The 19,920-nt window shown below is 41.1% G+C and overlaps 1 protein-coding gene across 1 annotated transcript in view; it reads right to left on the bottom strand.

The window, feature by feature from the left end:
• LOC306847023 (regulating synaptic membrane exocytosis protein 2-like) overlaps positions 1–19,920 on the bottom strand; it is a gene marked incomplete at its 5' end in the record, with an annotated part of 167,795 nt that overhangs the window by 91,919 nt on the left and 55,956 nt on the right. Inside the window, 1 exon segment of the mRNA XM_079380758.1 lies at positions 1,338–2,215. Within this exon segment, the coding sequence (XP_079236884.1) occupies positions 1,338–2,215 (878 nt within the window).

Raw genomic sequence — 19,920 nt, forward strand, 5'->3', positions numbered from 1 at the left:
GACATCTTAACCCACAGCATCATGACTCCTCACCATCAACAAGTTCTGCTCTGCCAAAACTGACTCTCTTATTTAAGTGGGACAACCAAGACGAATCAATAAAGAGTAGCCTAACCAAAATCATTTAAGATCTAGGATCTGCTCCTGGAGATCTACCGTCCTGCAGAGTTCAGCCACAGCCCCAATCAAATGCACCTGAGCCAGCTAATCAAGGTGTTCAGGGTTACTGAAAAATTGAAGTCAGATGTGTTGAATTGAAAGTGAAGTCTGCAGGAAGGTAACTCTCCAGGAGCAGGGCTGGATAGCTCTGATCTAGGATATCAAACCACAAGATTCATCTGGCTGGTGTTTATAAGGTGCACACCGGCAGCATCCAAAACAGCATACTTCCCCACTATATGAAAAACAGTACGTTAAAAGCGTAGCATGTGCAAATTCATAAAACAGCAGACACAAAGTCCTCCAGTGAACTAATACTTCAGGTGCGATTCTGAAGTGCGTATCAGATGGACTCTTTACTATCCCATGAGGCCACGGGAGATGAGACTGGTCCAGTAGGTCACATGGCAATAACAACATGCCGAGTGTAACAGTGTATCCGTATTATATTCATACTACACAAATTAATTTTATATAGAACATACTTTTTAACAGTCGCAAAGTAGTTACTTTTTCAAAAGAAGTACCTACTCAGAGAGTACACTATTTCGGATGCAGTAGGTATTAGCTTGTTTGCAATCATGTGATTCTGATGACGTACGAAATGCAGCTGGAAAGCAAGAATTGATTTTTCTATATAGGAATCGCTAGCAGAAACTCAAAATGCCTATGTCATGTACGAAAATTTGTTGAACATTATCCAACTTGACTCCTCCTGACCACAGACGAAGGTTTACAAGCCCCTTTTTCCTGCATTTTTCAGTCAATGTCTTGCCTTTTCCCCCTTATGAACTACACATTTTCATACATAATAAAAGCTCCTTGTGGTTTCTCAGTTTGACCAATTTGAGCATCCATAAACAATGCAAAGCATAGGCCTAGGCATTTTGAATTTCTGCTAGCAATTCCTATATAAAATAAAAATCACTTCCCACCCTACAGCTGCATTTTGCACGTCATCATAATCACGTGATTGCAAACAAGCTATAACACTATATTTCATAGGCTCTAAAGCAACATGGTGGTTACCATGAAGGCATGGCTCTTTCTCGGAAACTGATATGACTGGAGTCACATCTGAGATTCCAGAAACGTTTAATGCAACCTTTCTCCCTAAAACACTGCAAAGTTTATCAATCAGAAATTCAATAATTCCATTCAGAGTCAGCAGCGTTTACCTTTTTCGCTGATGGACTCACTCTCCAGCTCCACATCCTCACAGCTGGTGTATTCTGGTGTGGTTGCAAGCTCCTCTTCTGAGCTGCTGAAGCTGCCCATGGTTCTGAGATTGCCAAGGCGTTTGCTGCGGTGCGGTCGAGGTGGAGGAGGCCGAACCGACTCGGATTGGTCTGAGCTTAGAGAGTCGTTTCGTAGCATGCTATCCATATTGTCCCGTTTGTTCCTGCGCATGGCTGAGCTAGGGTCCAAGTGGTGCTGTTGGGGTATGGGTTTTCTCGTTGGCTCTGCCGGTCCTCGCCGGCTATCGCCCAGCACGGGGCTGCGGTGTGGTGTTGGTGGGCTATGATTCGACATCCGGTGTCCCGGTGAACTCCTGTCCATGGAGTATGAGCGTTGACTTGGGTCTCCCAACAGAGGGAGGCGCGACTGCCGCCCACCGGGCCCATGCAGAGGCTCGTCAAGTTCTGTATAGGCGAGCGAGACGTCACTATGACGCCGCTCGTGCCGAGCCCGTGACACCTGGACATGGATGCGCATCTGCTCCTCGTAGGGCTGGGGTTTGACTGGGTAGCGCGCCAGGTTGGGGTCGCTGCGATATCGGGCCTGGTATTCCTCCTCGCGGCGTCTTTGGAGTTCATAGTCTTCTAGCTGGCCATCCAAACGCTGGCCTTGCGAGTGCCAGCGTCCTCGGCTGTTTTGATAACCAGCCACCTCATTGTACATTCTTGAACTCCTCGGCGAATGGCCAGGGTCACGTCCGTAGTCGGACGGAGAGCGGGGCATGCCTCCTTCAGCCGGGGCATACTGTAGTCCTCCTTCCCCCTCCCTTTGGTTATATGCCGCGTTGGGGTCCCTGGATGCTGATGGGCTTCTGTTTCTAAGAATGTAAAAGGAAATGAGGTCAGTGTGAGTGGTCAGTGCAGTAGGTGAGACTAACACTGTATTCAATCACAAATGAGCTTCATTTCTCAAGTGATTCACACTAGGGTTGTACAAAACTACATACATTCAAAATTACCTAGAGGTGAGTTATTAGAACATATATTCTGACTTAACGAAGCCCTGTATAATTACTTACACATAGAATGTATTCCTGTATTCAAAAACAGCTGGATGTAGTGCTAAATACTGAAATGGAACAAAATGCAGGGGTCTCGGGGTGATCATGGTCCAGTATGCTAAAGAATCAGCAAGTTACCACAAAATGACCAAATGTGCAACATAAATGTCCATCCTCACGTGTGCACAGACCAACAATAAAATAAAATTAAATAAATAAAATAAATAAAAAAAATCTTCAAATGTTTCTCAGGGTTAGCCTTGTGGTCCGTGTTCTGACATATAGCACAAGATCTGAGTTTGAGTCTCATGGTCCTTTCCCAGTCCTGTTCCCCACTCCTATCACTTCCTGTCACCGATACTACTGTCCTATCACGATAAAATCATGAATGGAAAACATATACAGTAACTTAAAAAAAAGTATCTTAGAGCTGCAGGGCCCTATGATATCCGCAATGTGGAAAACGTGGACAGAATTGCGGAATCCAATCATAAAAATAGAGTTTACTGTATAACCCGTAATGTCACGGAATTTGTCAAAGTTTGGATGAATTCATCAAAAGTAGGTCAGCACACTTAAATCAATTTGTGATATGGACTAGAATCTGTAAATATTAAGTCACAAAAGACTATTTAAATATGAATTCTGTGTGTTCTGCATGTCTCTGTGTGAATGAATGGTACAGACGTGTGGTTTTGTTTACTACACACATACTGTAGCGCACGTCGTGATTGAGTCACTACATGAACATTTGACCCTTTTAGTTGAGCATAATTATTGTCATATCATATACACACAGAAACGTAAAGGTCCTCATGGCCACACGTCAAAATAGAAGCTTGGTTTAACTTGAAGAAATTGTCAGAAATATATTACTATTGTCCATTAGAATGTATGTAACACTACTACTACTACTAATTAAATTATTAAAAAATTTTTTAGGAATAATCATACAATATTTGTTTAATGTTTTCATTATAGTAAACCCCTTTGTTTGCCAAAAATTAAAGAGTTTGTTTAACTTTCATTTCATTAAAAGATCAATTAAATTAATGTTGTATGGATTCATTTGATAACCAGAAAAATTTAAGTACACAACACAGCATTTCTGAGAGAGAGAGAAAAAGGGGAATAAATTAAGTTGTTGAGAAAATAAAAAATATTTAATGGGGCCCTAAAAATGCCCTTTTTGTTTTAACTTTTAATAGATTGATCTTAAATTGTACAAGTTTCATGATTTTAATTCATAATGCATGCTCTTTGCTTAATATGATTTAATTTAACCATTAATAAAAAGTCCAGAAAATTTCAAACTGAAAAAAAAATAAAATAAATTTGGAATTTGGCAAAAAATTAAACCGATTTCATAGGGCCCTAGAGTTGTCAAAGTTCATGTGCACATTTGCATTTTTTTTTTTTTATAAATATATTACTTAAATATGTTTAACACAATTTATTTTTGTTAACAACTGTTTATTGAACTTCTCTCTGTGGAACAGCAGTACAAAACCAAAAAGCAGCCGTACAAATCCAGAACCCACCCCCCGGTAGACCCCCCCAAAAGTAAATAAAATAAATAAAGTAAATAAATAATAATAATAAAAAGATATTAATTAATATCAATAGATAAACAAATAACAACAAAATAACTTCTACAAAGACTTTAGAAAAGAACATTAAAAGCTGAATGCCATGAATGAACAGTTTTCACGTTAGATCCATGTATACGAGAAGTAGAGAGTTCCATCGAGATAATGTCCAACAAATACACCGTCCAGGTTCATCTGTCCATTGTGTGAGGAGGATTCCAACGGTTGACCAGCATTTCTTTTGCTGCTGTGAGAGCAGCTAACAGTAAAGATCTTTGTTGGACGGACAAGGTGAAGCCCCAAAAGTCATTCATGAAAAAATGCAGCGGAGTCAAACATATCTCTGTACCTAACAAATATAACAGGTCCTGTGAGAGCTGAGTCCAAAAAGGTGAGAAAGAGGGGCACTCCCAAAAAAAATGCAAAAACGTGCCTAAAACTCCTTGGGAACAGAGATTACACTTAGAAGACGACAGATTCATATAAAAACGTTTCATTGGAGTCAAGTAAACTCTATGCAGCAATTTCCAATGAATCATTTGGTGATTAGGGTTGTTAGAAGACAATTCAAACATACCCCATACCTGATCAGAAAATAAAACATGCACGTCCTCATTAAGATCCTTAGCCCAAACAGTAGTAATAGATAAAGGTGTGTATGAATGCTCAAGAAGAAAGAGATAGATGACTGAAGCAGAGGAGGGAGATTCCTCAGAAGGAAGCATTAGTTTGCGCAAAGCGTGAACAGGCAGTTGAGAGTTATAAAAGGCACCCCATACGCCTGTAGGGCCGATCTAATATGCAAATACATAAAAAAGGAGGTGCCTGGCAGATTATATTGAGTTTTAAGATTCTGGAAGGATTTTAAACCACTATCATCATAGAAATCTCCCAGAGTGTTTACTTTACTATGAGTCCATTGCAGACAATGAAATGGAGTACTGCCTGACAAAAGGTTATCATTGTGGAGAGGATGTGGGTTCCAATGGGACCAAACTGAGATTTACACTGCCTAAGCGGAACTCCCGAAAAAACAATATGCTTCAATTTATACAGATAAACATTAGATTCCTCAATTGCTCTCCATTATAGTTTTTTGAGACGATTTCCTGCAGGAAAGGAAAAACATCTATCCCCAAGTACTTAAGGTTTTGAACCAATGGAACAGATATAGAAAGGGACATGGAATCAATTTTAGAATTGAGGGAAAGTAAACATGACTTACTCCAATTAATTTTAAACCCTGAGAGAGAATGGTCAAATAAATCCAAAATGGTCAAATAAATTCAGCACATGAGGAATAGAATGTGACGGCTTCTCCAAAAACAATAAGATATCATCAGCAAACAAAGAAATATGATGATGAGTATTCCATATATTTATGGGAGAAATAATTTCAGATTGTCGGACCGCTTGAGCTAAGGGTTCCAAGGATGGGATAAATAACAGAGGAGACAATGGACAACCCTGACGAGTACCTCGATCTATAAAGAATGGGTTAGAGTTAACAGCACCTGTGAGAACAGTGGCTGCTGGATTAGAACTTTTATCATATTTATGAAACTCGATCCTAGACCCAGATGCTGTAGAACCGCCCATAAATAGTTCCATTCTTGCTGGTTAAAAGCTTTCATTGCATCTAGAGATAATACTGCGCAAGGAGAGGACAAACTATTCTTTGAATTAATAATATGTTATTGTCACACTGTGCCAGGGAGCACGGAGCAAGGAACGAGGGAGCGAGGAGTACTTCAAAAGAGAGTCTTTAATAGTCCAACGTGGAGCAGAGGAGGCACAGGAACACAGGGAATGACGTTTAGAACCGACAAACATACACAGAAGGACTGGGGCTTTTAAACATAGGGTAATCCCCCCTCCCGGAAGGTGCGTCCTCACACCGTAGCAACATCCAATGGGGAGGGACTGGCGGGAACTAAGGAGGAGGCTCAGGAGGAGGACGGAAACCCAGGAGGGGGCCGGCAGACAGAGACCAGGTAGGTGACGGAGGAGGGAGGAGCCAGGGAAGAGACAGGAGGGACCCGGAGCAGGAGGCGCACAGCTGGACCCAGGCCACAGCCATGAAGATGGCCCACGGTGGAGCCGACGGAGGGAGGAGCCATGGAGGAGGGATGGCCGTCGACTCCAGGGGGCCGAGCAACGGCGGCGGAGTGACTGAACAACTGACATGTGAGAAGCGAACTCGTTCCGGATCGCCGTAAACTCGGTTCTTAGAATGTCCTCAAAGTGTGTAACAGTGTTCGCCATCTTGTCCCTCATATCGCTCGTGGACGGTCATCAGGTAAAGCACCACCAATGAATAAACTTAAAACAAAACGAAAAAAATCAGCAAAAAGAGGCCAAACGTACGGAGCTCTACTTGAGTGCGACTAGGTTCATGAGCACGTCACGTGACTCCCCTAACACAAGCATTTTAACACATTTAGCACATAAATACATTTTAACACATAAATACATTTCACTACATGTCGCACTATGTATGTATATGTATGTGACAAATAAAATTTGAATTTGATTTACCAAATTTATGTTATTTCTTGATTTGCTTTCTAAATACTGGTCAAAAATCATAAAATTAATTATGATTATTTTATTCTCACGTTTTAACAGTAAATAATGAAGCTCAAATCTGCATATAGTTTTGTGGGGGGAAAATCGGATTTCATTTGAAAATATTTCTCTGGTTTATAAATCTAACATTATATAAAAAAAAAAAAAAACTTTGCTTTAAAACAATTCCAATGCCAGTTGTTCAATTTTAGTAACAAAGCCAGTTTTTTTTCCTCACACCATATAAATGAGTCTTTATACATAAAAAATAAAGCTGTCCTTATATTCTATTTATATTCCCCTTCGCAAGAGGATTATCATTTTTGGGGTTCTTGCCATTAAAAAACAAAAAAACCCCAGAAGGAGCACAGCATCCTGATCCATGCCTTCCACTGTCTTTCTAGTCCCTCAGACTGACACAGACTAAACTGTTCGACACCACCAGTCACCTCAAGTTCACTGCCCATGAGTCTATCCCCACTTGGCTTCAACACTCTCTTGTTTAAGCAGTCATACGTCAACAAGCATCGCTGTTGTTCCTGCCCTGGAGCTCCTTCATCATGAGGAGCCCACAGGGACTGTAAAGCTCTGTGAGAGTGGCCAGTTGGATGGGGTTTGGTGGTCTGGGACCAGTTTGCCATAACAGACCTTTGAGCCATGGCTTTCATAGAGGTTAACCTGTGAGGGCAGAGTGTTCGGCTCTGGCCAGAGTCATGAGGGGAAGTGTGTCACACGGAGTTAGAGAAACACCGCAGTGCCAAGACAGAGCCAGATGCATTTAGTTCCCTCCCTTTCTGTTTCTCTCTGATTAACTACGTTATATCATGTCTCATTTACAGCAGATGCTGCTACTCTCCCACAGCTGGAAAGAGATTGTTAAAGCAAACAGCCATTTTACTATTGATCATACTTACGGTTTGTGATTTGAACAAAACCATAACCTTAAGTATTAAAGTTGAGTTATTAAGTATATAAGTTGTTATTATAGTATATTATTAACTAAAACTAAAATCTTAAAAAACTATTATAACTTTATGCACCAAAATAACTAAAACTGAAATAAAAATGTATAAAAACTACAGATATTAAAAAATAATTTAAATTAATTTAAACAAAAAAAATTACTGAAAATAAGCAACATCTCATTTCAATTTAGTTGAACTTGATGTACTAAAATAATCCAAACTAAAACTGAAATAAAAATGTATAAAAAAACTACATAGACATTAAAATAATTTTAATTTGATTTAATATAAACTAAATTTCTAATTTTTAGTCAAATAAAAATGAAACATTACTTAAAAATGACTAAATAAGCAAGATCTCTCATTTCAATTTAGTTTAACTTGATGCACTACAATAACTAAAACTAAATCTGAAAAAAATGCATAAAAAATACAGACATTAAAAAATAATTTAAATTTAATTTAAACTAAATGTAAAACAAATTCAAAAATTAAAACAAAAAATTCCTAAAAAAAAAAGACTCAAATTAAGCAACATCTCTCATTTCAATTTAGTTTAACTTGATGCAGTAAAATAAACTAAAACTGAAATAAAAATGTATAAAAACTACATAGATATTAAAAAATAATAATTTAATTTAAACCATTTTTTTTTATCTAAAATTAAAATGAAAAACTACTACAAAAAAAAAGAAAAAGAAAAAAAAAAGAGAAAATGTAAATAAAACTGTATCTCAATGATCCAAACATATCTTTTATATATTATTTATATATTTATGTATATATTATAAACATGTAAGTGATTTGACTTGCAGAATGGTGGATAAAAATATCCCGCACATCTACACTGATCTAAAATCCAATCTGCAACTCACTATAAAATGCTGATAACAACTTGGCAACCACGTAGAAACACCCTAACAACCACCCATAATTCCTTAGCATTATAGTGCTGGCTTTTACATGGGCAAACATCTTATTTTTATTGACGTGGGCAATACATCATTAAACGATTGTGCAGAGTCAGCAGCAGTACCATATTGAGCTGCACCATATTCCAGCAGTAAATGATTGCTGAATGTCTAAATGTAAATGTGACATCATCCATTGTGTCATCATATGCATGCTGCAATATGGGTGATATTATTCCTTGATTTGTGCCTGTCGTCTCTGTGCAAAGCCCTATGAGCTTCTCAAATCAGAGCAGCCCCGACACACAGATACAGCATAGCAGGAGCAACAAAACTCCAAGGCAAAACCATTACAACATTCAGTGGCTGTTTGCTTTGAAATAAAGGCCATTTTGACATTTTGCTCACAGTTGAGACTAGACTGTGCACATAATGGCATTTTCTGTTTGCAAAAAGTCGGCTAACCCCACAAAATAACTAAATATTCCAATACATTACTGCAGTGGCCATGGAAGTAAAGATCCCCAACAATAATTCCTCATTTCCACTGAAATGGAATGGTTGGCGTTGAAGACAAATCAAATGGCACTACAGGTACATATCACTGTATTTGCAGTCAACAGTTATGTTCATTAAGTAAAAGCCATGAAGCTATTTAAATATATAACAATTAAAATTCATAGCAATAAATTCACTGATGATCTTTGTAAAACTTAAAACGGGGAATATAAACTCACTGGAGCAACTGTGCACTGTTACAAAAATAGGACGAAAGTGCCAGTCAGCTAAAAGTGTCACATCACACATTAGAATATGTAGATTAAAATGCTAATGAATACAGAAGTGGTTTTGTACCATCTATTTTTATTTGCAGTTTTGAGCTGTCACAGTTCAAAATCTAAAATTGTCAAAATTGAAACGTTGGTGAATTTCGGTAACACTTTAGTATAGGGACCCATTCTCAATATTAATTAGTTGCTTATTAGCAAGCTTATTAGTAACATATTGGCTGTTTATAAGTACTTATAAAGCACATATTTGACCATATTCTACATTACTAGTCTTACCCAATATCTAAACTTAACAACCACCAAACTAACTCTTAATAAGCAGCAAATTAGGAATTGATTTAGGCAAAAGTCATAGTTAATGGTTTGTTAATAGCAAGAATTGGACCTTAAAATAAAATGTGACCTAACTAAAATACACAATATTAAAAATAAACTACAAAAGATTTTCATCTGTTCAAATGTATTCTTGTTTTTGGTATGATCACACTATCGTAGTGAGGTTTGGGTTCAATTTTGTCAAATTTTTGACAAGTCTCTTTTTGCTCACCAAGGCTGTAACATTCAATTTATTTCTGTGGTGAAATGCTGAATTTTCAGCATCATTACTCACAGTAGTGTCACATGAGCCTTCAGAAATCATTCTAATATTTGATTTGCTGCTCAAAAACATTTCTGATTATTATCAATGATGAAAACAGTTGTGATGCTTCATATTTCTGCTAAAACCATGATACATTTTTCTGCATACTTTAATAGCATTTACTATTTTTACATTACTGTCACTTTTGATCAATATAACCCATCCTTGCTAAATAAAAGTATTCATTTCTTCAATCTTACTGACCCCAAATTTTTAAACGCAGTGTACATGTATATATTTCATAGAAAGGGACTCGAACCTATAATGATGCTCAAAACAGCATCTTAATGGGACAAAAAGAGGAAAACAAACAGAATAAGTGTTCATTCAATACCCACAGCATGGCATCAAGAGATGTAAACAGCCCTAAACCTCATGCATGATAATCTTTCCCAACTGTACGGCCAGTTCTGTGCAAGCATTACTCAGGCGTTATAATTACTCCTCTAGGAACATCTGCACGCCTGTCACAAAACCGTCAACTAAGCAGCATTCAGCGAGAGGCACTCGACTGTCACACGAATGCTGCACCGGCAAAAAAAACAATCCTCCACGGCCGAGCGCGTTGCGCGTGCACGCACCTGTCACACAAGAGCTGCACATCTGGGCTGTGGGTGCGAGCATGTCGACCGCGCGGCTGCATCAAACGCAAATGCACCGCACGCCGCTGATGGGGCAGAAGAGGTCTAGCCAGGGGGAGAAAACAAGGTCACGGCTACAGGAAATGCATGCACTAGTCCACAGCAGCTGCTAGCTTAGTGCATCCTCCACCCCTCCCAGCATGCTCTCGCAGATGCAGGCCACACCGGAGCAAAGAGCCAAATCTAGAAAGCCGAAGTGGGCCGAGAGGCACCGAGGGGTGCCGAGAGGCCTAAACGCACGAGGTGCAAAGGCTTCTGGGAGTGGAGAGCGGTGTTACCATTTAATGCTGTTATCACAGGCTGTATATAGCTGGAGGTCAAGCGCGACTTTACCCTGCAAGGAGGATTATGGTACTTAGCTGATTACTGGCTGCATGGCAGTTATTGCTTAGCAATCGTATGGCCCGGGAACTCCTTCTCCGAGCGCCCAAGTCTGGATTTCAGCATAATCATCTTCCCCTTTGCCCCGGCAAACTCCAGGAACAAAGCAGGAGCAATATCCCAGTGAAATAAACCTCTCCGGATGATGCATCAGCATGTAAAACTTGGCTGTCTCAGCATGTGTGCAGTAAATGCATGCGTGTGTGGGCGCCTTTCCCTGAGCTTGTGTGGGTGATCGAGCATGTGTGTGTTCACAAATATTCATACATCCAGTGTGTGTGTGCACGGTCTCTTTCTCAAGCGGACAGATTAACTCTGAGCCTTGCGGGCCTGTGTGTCTGTGTGTGTGTGTGTGTGTGTATCTGCATCTGTGTGAGAGTGTGAACAGAGCGCCACCTAAAGCCAGTGCAATATATTACACGTTAGCTGATACGTGGTACTTATAAGGGTGTATCACATTCACAACTATATAAAAATGTTGTGTATAACTTAATGGCTCATACAAATATCTACAAAACAGGGTGAATTATAGTACACAAACATTCTGGAATTTAGGGGTGCATGATTTGGGGGAAATCAAAATGGTTTCTTTCTGATAAAAATTGTGATTTAAAAATGCCAAGTTTGCTGTGGTTGTTTGTAAGGATGCACAATTTGACCAAAACTTTGTGAATATATATCAATATGGTTATAAAATACTACTACTTCCACTACTAGTAATAATAAATATTAATAAAATAATTAATAATAATAATAACAATAATTATTATTATTACTTAAACAACACTAATTATATTAATATAAGTATAAAAAATACTAAATCTAAAATAATTACTGAAATACTTACTATTTAAATATTTCCCTGTAAAATACAAAAATCAAGTATTAAAATAATAATAATAATTTAATTTTACATTGCAACTTTAAAATCGCAATACCAATATTTATGGCTGTTTTAATTGCTTAATTTTCAAACGTTAAACCACTGAACTTTTGTTTTGATGGAAACGGCAGGGAGTCCTTAAAGCTTCTCCTTTGTTCATGAGTAGGGCTGTGCGATATCATTTTTTGCTGCTTTATTGGCTTTGAACGATTACATAAACACAGTTATATGTGTCAGAATCCCAGTCTTTCCAAGTATCCTCATAAACACAGTGATTTAGGTCTTAAGAGAGAGTAAACAGCTGAAAAAGAAAACGCATGAGTAACAGTGCATTGGATCCGTACTTCGGTCTTAAAGGGGAAGCTGTCCAATATTCATCCTGTCTGCCATTCATATTAATCAAACAACAGTGAGAGAAAATCTCTCACTGCTCTTGACTAAATCACTTTTATAACTTTAAAAAGAAGAAATTAAATAATAATAATGATATATTTATATATAGTTATCTAGAATTTATACTTAATACATGTGTTATTTATATCTATCGATGGATGGATGGATGGATAATTAACTGAGTGAAGACTAATTAATTTACACAATGTATGCAGCGTTCCCGGTCGATATTTCACTCGTACTGCGTCGTAAGACGGTTGTATTGGAAAAACTCCTTTTTTCTCTTCAACTGAAGCCTTTTCAATCACGCAGTGAAACTGCACGTCCATTGGTTCGTGCAGTGCTATAAAATCTAACCAATGGCTTGGCGGCGACGATGAGCGAGTCTATGGCTATGCAGCCCGCCAAAATGGCATTCACTGCCGCATCTCAGATTTTTTCTCTTCAGCAACGAAGATTCTTCCTCGCTGACTCTTCGCTGATGCTGACCTCCCAGGGACCTGCGAGGAAGAAACAGCGGGGCAGAGGAGCTGAGCAACCGGAGACGAGCAAGCTCACGTCGGCTCAGTGCCCGCGTGCCTCACTGTCACCTCAGAGAGAGGATTCGCTGGTCCTCTTCACTCATACCTGATCAGCGTCCCTCTGCGGCTGCGAGTGACATGATCTCGTTCGGTGGGAGCGACGACGACATGGACAGACTTTCTCTGGCGGCTTCGGACACAGAAGAGTTTTCGGGCTTGGTGTCTGACCCCGCCCTCTTGCCGCCGCCGTCCTCCTCGCACAGCGCCAGACCCAGAACGGACGAGGAGCTCGTCCGGATTATGATGAAGGCTGTCAAGTGTGCTCGGGCTCGAGTGGTCTCCGCCTGAGGAGCCGTCACGCAGCAGGCTGGACGAGTGGTTTCTCCCGGGGCGCCAACAAGCCCCCCGCCAACGCTCATCCCCCTTTTTTCCCCGAAGTCCACGACGAGCTCACTAAATCCCCCTACTTGTCTCGCATCCGACCTTCTGCTTCCTCTGCCCTCACCTCCGTTGACGGCTCCGAAGAGAAAGGAAACGAGCACCTGCCCCCTCTGGATGAGTCCGTGGCCACGCATCTCTGCCCGCCCACGGCTATAGGATGGAAGGCGAGGGCAAACCATCCATCCAAGCTGTGCAGAGCCACTCGGCGGCTGGACAAGCAGCTTCGGCACTGTACTCGATGGCGGTCCGCCAGGTCTTCCAGGCCAAGATGCTCGCCAGAGAGGAGGCCGGTCTCGATGCGGCTTCACTCAGGGACTTGAGGAGCATGACGGACCTGGCCCTGTGCGCCACCAAAGCCATCGTTCAATGTCCAGCCTGGTGGTGTTGGAACGCCACCTGTGGCTCACTTTGACGGAGATGGAGGAGGCGGATAAGGTTCCTTTCCTCGACGCTCCAGTCTCAGCCAACAGCCTGTTCGGGCCAGCTGTGGAGGGCTTTGCGGAGCGGTTTATTTATCAACTGCCTAGAGATGCTAGCAGTGTGCCGTGCCTGTCAATTCTTCCTGCCAGACATAAGGGAACATCATGTGCTAATACGCTCAGACAGCAGGTCCGTGGTGTCATACATAAATCACAAGGGCGGCCTCATCTCGAAGTGCCTCTGCACGCTGGAGAAAGACCTTCTTGTTTGGGCAAAATGAAACAAGGAGCGGTCATGTTGTTGTGGAACAACGTCTCCTCAGAAGAATGGACACTCCACCCGATCGCGGCTCAGAAAATCTGGGAGGTCTTTGGCAGAGCTCGAGTAGACCTCTTTGCCTCCGAAGACAACTCTCATTGCCCAAACTATTTTACGAAAAGCACGGATGCCCTGGCCCACGAGTGGCCCAGCCTTCCGCTCTATGCGTTCCCTCCAATCACTCTGCTATTACAGGTACTCAGACGAGTCAGGGAACAACGGCACAGGCTTCTTCTAATAGCCCCCCTTCAGAGGAACCAGCCGTGGGTGTCGGAGTTATTCCAGCTGCTCGAAGCAGCACCGTGGCCCATTCCCTTGAGACGGGACCTCCTCTCTCAAGCAAACGGCACGCTGTGGCATCCATGGCCCGAGTTATGGGCCCTGCATGTGTGGCCGCTCAACGGGAGTCTTTTGTCCTCCCAGAGCGTGCCTTAAACACTATAGCAGAAGCTAGAGCCCCGTCTACCAGACGCCTCTATGCTCTGAAATGGTCTATTTTCTCGGCTTGGTGTCAAGACCGCGACTTCGATCCGGTTACCTCCGAGATATCAGTGATTCTTTCGTTTCTGCAAGAGATGCTGGATAAACAGCGTTCCCCATCCACCATCAAGGTTTACGCTTCAGCCATAGCGGCCTTTCATGCCCCTATTGCTGGCTGATCGGTGGGCAGGAATAGTGCGGTGGTCCAGTTAATACGAGGTGCCAGGAGAATGAACCCCCCATGCCCTCATACAGTTCCATCTTGGGACTTACCAACCGTGCTAAGGGCCTTGAGAGGCCCCCCGTTTGAACTATTACAGTCCGCGAGCTTGAGATCGCTCTCGTTTAAAACCGCCCTGCTGTTAGCACTGGCGTCGGTTAAGCGAGTAGGAGACCTACAGGCCCTTTCTGTCAACCCTGCTTGCCTGGAATTCGGGCCTAACAACTCCAAAGTCATCCTGAAACCAAGGCTGGGTTATGCACCTAAGGTGCTCTCCACTCCGTTCAGAGCCCAGGTCATAACACTTTCTGCGCTGGCCCCTTCGACGGATGACCAGGAATTGTCCCTGCTCACCTCAGGGTATATATCGAACATTCCGTCTCATACAGGAGGTCGGAACAGCTTTATGTCAGCTTCGGTAACCGCGCTAAAGGTTGCCCTGTTACGAAGCAAAGAATTTCCAGGTGGTTAGTGGATACTATCACCCTAGCATACTCCTTGGGTTTGCAGTGCCACATTGGAGTCAGAGCCCATTCCACCAGAGGCATCGCCTCTTCCTGGCCGTGGTCCAGCAGGGTGTCCATTTCAGAAATTTGTGAGGCGGCCGGCTGGTCCTCGCCGTCCACATTTATAAGGTTTTATAACCTAACCTGGACTTCGCACCTTGCAGGCTAGAGTCCTTTCCACTTAGTTTGCCGCCTCCGGCTAGTTAAGCAGTCTTAGGGGGTTCACTTGACCAACATTGCTCAAGTCCCTCCTTCTCTTGGACGGTCCATATTATATGGACACCAAGTGTCAACTATACGGGACGACACCCAGGCCACGGATGACCCTGATGGCTCAGCCTGTGCTTGGTGTATTTTTAACTCTCCTGGGTCTTCTCCCACGTGAGTTATGGGTTTGAGTCGTTCCCCATCATAGCACAGCATAACTGTACTGGTTCCCATTCAAGCATCTTACAACGCAGTACAAGTGAAATATCGACAGGGAACGTACTCGAACGTACTATCGTAACCTCGGTTCCCTGAGATATGGGAATAAGTACTGTGTTCCTGGCCGTGCTATGAGCTGCACGCCTCAGTCGATTCATTCGAAGAAATTTGAGATACGGCGGCGAAGCACTTATATAGCCAGAGGCCCCGCCCATTTTGGCAGACTATGGCGGGCTACATAGCCATAGGCTCGCTCATCGCCGCCGCCGAGCCATTGGTTCGATTTTATAGCACTGCATGAACCAATGGACGTGCAGTTTCACTGCGTGATTGAAAAGGCTTCAGTTGAAGAGAAAAAATGAGTTTTTCCCATACAAGCGTCTTGTGACGCAGTACTCGTTCCCATATCTCAGGGAACCGAGGTTACGATAGTAACAGAGTACGTTTCTTATTTATTGTAGTTTTTTGGCCTTTCGCTTGCAGTCATCACTGTTTATTTATCTTCAGTGAGCTTGAGGGTTTTTTTGTTGTAGTTTTTGTCCCTTTTTAGGCTTGTATTAGTTTGACATTGACATTGTTGACAAGGACTATGACAATTCTATGGTATCAAAGATTTTATCATCATAAAAATATTTTTAAAAGAAAAAAAATAACTATATCGTGATATATATCGTTACCATTATATAAAATTAGTCATAACGTGATTTTGGTCGTATTGCCCACCCCTATTCATAAGTTCTTCTCATCACAAGCATGTTTTGCACTTTTGTCGCCAAATGCATATTAAGGCGACCCAAACTCAAAGCAGATGCAAAGATGTGTAAGATGTAAAGAGTTAATGTGGAACCAAACTACTTTGAGATGCTGAAACACTGGATGGTGTTTTTTAAAATGTTGTGTTTAAGGTTTATGTTTTTAAGGACAGACTAGTTTTAAGGATTGACTAGTTGTGCATTTAAAGATGCACTATATTAGTTATATAATATCTGTAGTTATTTAGTATTATTAGGATAGCATTTATGTCAACCACTGTGCTCAATTAAAATCTGTTTAAAATATATTAGTATGTAGTATGTGTGAGCACACCTTGCACAACAGCAAGCAACAGCCTAGCAACCACCTAGAACATCTTAAGCAACTGCACAGGAGCACATTAAAAACCTCCTACGTCTAGCTTGCATCTTCAAATCTAGTTATTTGTGCAAATCCATTTGGAGCTGCAAGTGCAATAATTCTCAGCCTCTTTGAATCCAAAGCCCTCATTGTCCTCAACAATAATCAAAGGCCTCATTACTTTTCCAGTTGTTATTGATTCATTAAATAAGGATTTTTTTAAACAATGTTTTACTTCGTTTTTCTACCAGATAAAATATTTTAGAGATTGGCATAACTACAAAAATTTATATTCATTATGAAATGTCCAGTTTTAAGATCTTATTGATTTACATGAAATTTCCAGGTCTAGAAATCACAATTAACCCCATAAAGCCTGATACATAAAATATCTACAAAACTAAAATATTTAAAAACAAACAAAATGCGTAGTTTTTTTTTTTTTTTTTTTTTTTTTTTTTTTATATTGTATTTCATACATCAGGGTTTTATGGCTCATTTAGAAGCTCAAACTGAGCAAATGTATGCATGTATCCAACACGTTCTCACTCCCAACTCGTCAGATATTGACGCTTGGTCAGGACCACTTGGTGTAACTTTTTGACGCTCAAGGTACCCCATTAGAACTGATTATTAACAACCACTTGTAACATTTGACTGAGCTCTTGTCGGAGTGTTGAAAACATGATGAAGATCGCTGTAAATACTACTGGATCCTCTAGCCCACACCTGCACTGTAGATAAGAGATGACGACGTGCGCCAGGTCTTCAAAAAGAACAAGAGAAGGAAGGCACCAGGCCCAGACGGTGTGACACCAGCCTGTCTGAAATCCTGAGCTGACCAGCTGGCCCCCATCTTCACACAGATCTTCAGCAGTTCACTGGAGCTGTGTGAAGTCCCCTCATGCTAGTGAGGCTGCGAAAATACACATCCAGCACCCGTACGATCAGCACTGGAGCTCCTCAGGGCTGTGTTCTCTCCCCACTGCTCTTCTCTCTGTACACCAACGACTGCACATCTAAAGACCCCTCTGTCAAGCTCCTGAAGTTTGCAGATGACACCACACTGATCGGCCTCATCCAGGACGGTGACGAGTCTGCTTATAGACAGGAGGTTAAGGAGCAGTCTTATCAACCTGGAGCTGAACACGCTCAAAACTGTTGAGATGATCGTGGACTTCAGGAGAAACCCCCCTGCTCTCCCCCCACTCACCATCATGAACAGCACTGTAACAACAGTGGAGTCATTCAGATTCCTGGGCAGCACCATCTCTCAGGACCTGAAGTGGGACATTCACATTGACTCTATTGTCAAAAAGGCCCAGCAGAGGTTGTACATCCTTCGCAAGCTGAGGAAGTTCAACCTGCCACAGGAGCTGCTGAAACAGTTCTACTCTGTTATCATTGGATCCGTCCTCTACACTTCATTATTTGTCTGGTTCATCTCAACTGCCAAATCTGACCTCAGAAGACTACAGAAGGTAGTCCGGACTGCTGAGTGAATCATTGGTACCCACCCTCCCCAGTCTGTACTTATCCAGAGTGAGCAAAAGGGCTGGCAAAATCACTCTGGACCCCTCACATCCAGCACACTCCCTCTTTGAACTGTTACCGTCTGGTCGACGCTACAGAGCTCGGAGCACCAGAACGACCAGACACAGGAACGGTTTCTTCCCTCAGGCAGTCCATCTCATGAACATTTGAACTCTTAACAATAAACATGAAACACACAACACTATCATACTTTTCATTTTTATTTTTTTATTTAACACATAGACCTATTACATTTCAAATTTGCACCTAACATACCTGTATATACTGCATTGTCTATTTTGTATATTGTGTTTGTGCTATTTTTCATATTGTCCATTTTGTATATTTGTACATTATTATTATTATTATTATTTTTAATTATTATTATTATTATCTGTGTCCTGTCGCTGTCATTCTGCCGCACTGTGGAGCTACAGTCACTAAAACAAGTTCATTGTATGCGCAAACATACCTGGTAATAAAGCTAATTCTGATTCTGATTATCTGATTCTGAAAAGAAAAAGGAAATCACACCCCAACATATATGCAATAGTGGCAATATTATTACCCAATATATAATTTAATCATGAAGATAAAATTCCCAGTGCCTTTCCATCGGCATATTGACACCAAGGGTTTCTTATTGAAAGCAATGGAGGACCCTGCATTGTCAAAAAGTGATGCCAAAGGGTCCTGACCAAGCTTCAATATGTGACGAGTTGGGAGTGAGAATGTGTGGATGTATCACATTTTAAAATAATGTTTCTAAAAAAAAAAAAAGATGCATGGATAATCAAGTAAACCTAAATTGCTTCAGTACAGTAAGTGTTCATCTTGAAATATTATTAACAATATAAAAGTTAGGACCAATCCCAATTCTATTTTATTCCCTTCACCTACCCATACCCCTGCGCCATAGGCGGAGATTTCAGGGGGGCCTTGCCCCCCCTAACGATTGAAAGATTTTACTAAATATTTGTTATTAATGTTTTCAACTCAAAAGTAAAAATGCACATAATGTAGTTATTTTAATACATTGTACTGTTTTTATTGTGAATAAATTCATCAAACTTACTAATAGGCTTTCCCAATCTTATTTGTGTAAGAAGTTGGCACGTGACGAATCTGCATTTTTGGTGGATAATAGATCATGCTTGCCTGTTGCATGCGGTTGCATGACATGAATGGATATTTGTTCAACATACAACAACTGCGGAGGAATCTGAGCCTAACCAAAATAAAGACAGATGAAGCTAGATGCTCAACTCCAGACCCGGACAGTCTCATAAAGCTGATCCACAGGACGCTCCGTTAGCAGCTCAGTGTTTTACATTTGTCAGGAAAAGGACCATTTACATCCAAATGTAATTTAATGCACACAGAACAAAACCTAGAAATATATTTCAGAATATAAACTGCTTAATCGGCCATTTTTAGTAAGATTTGACGTTACTAAATGTGTTTGCGTGCCTGCGCGTTTAGCTTGAATAATGTCCAACAGATATCTGTTTTAAAGCAGTGGGTAATTCACTCGTTGATTTGCTTAAAATCTGCTTTGCGATTCTGTTGGCAAACATGTTTATGGTGTATTCTATTCAATGTGTTTATTGTTAGTGCAGCAGAAATAGACAGCGCAGCCTTTACAAGTAATTTGCATGCAATATATCTGTTACCAAGGCAACCTCATGTGCTTTCTGTGCTCTAATCATAGTAAAACCGCATTTAATGGTACATGGATTGTGACTTTGTACATTTACTACAGAAATGCTAAAATGTATTTAA

Source organism: Barbus barbus (genome assembly GCF_936440315.1).
Source record: "Barbus barbus genome assembly, chromosome: 27".
In the NCBI taxonomy this organism is placed as follows: domain Eukaryota; kingdom Metazoa; phylum Chordata; class Actinopteri; order Cypriniformes; family Cyprinidae; genus Barbus; species Barbus barbus.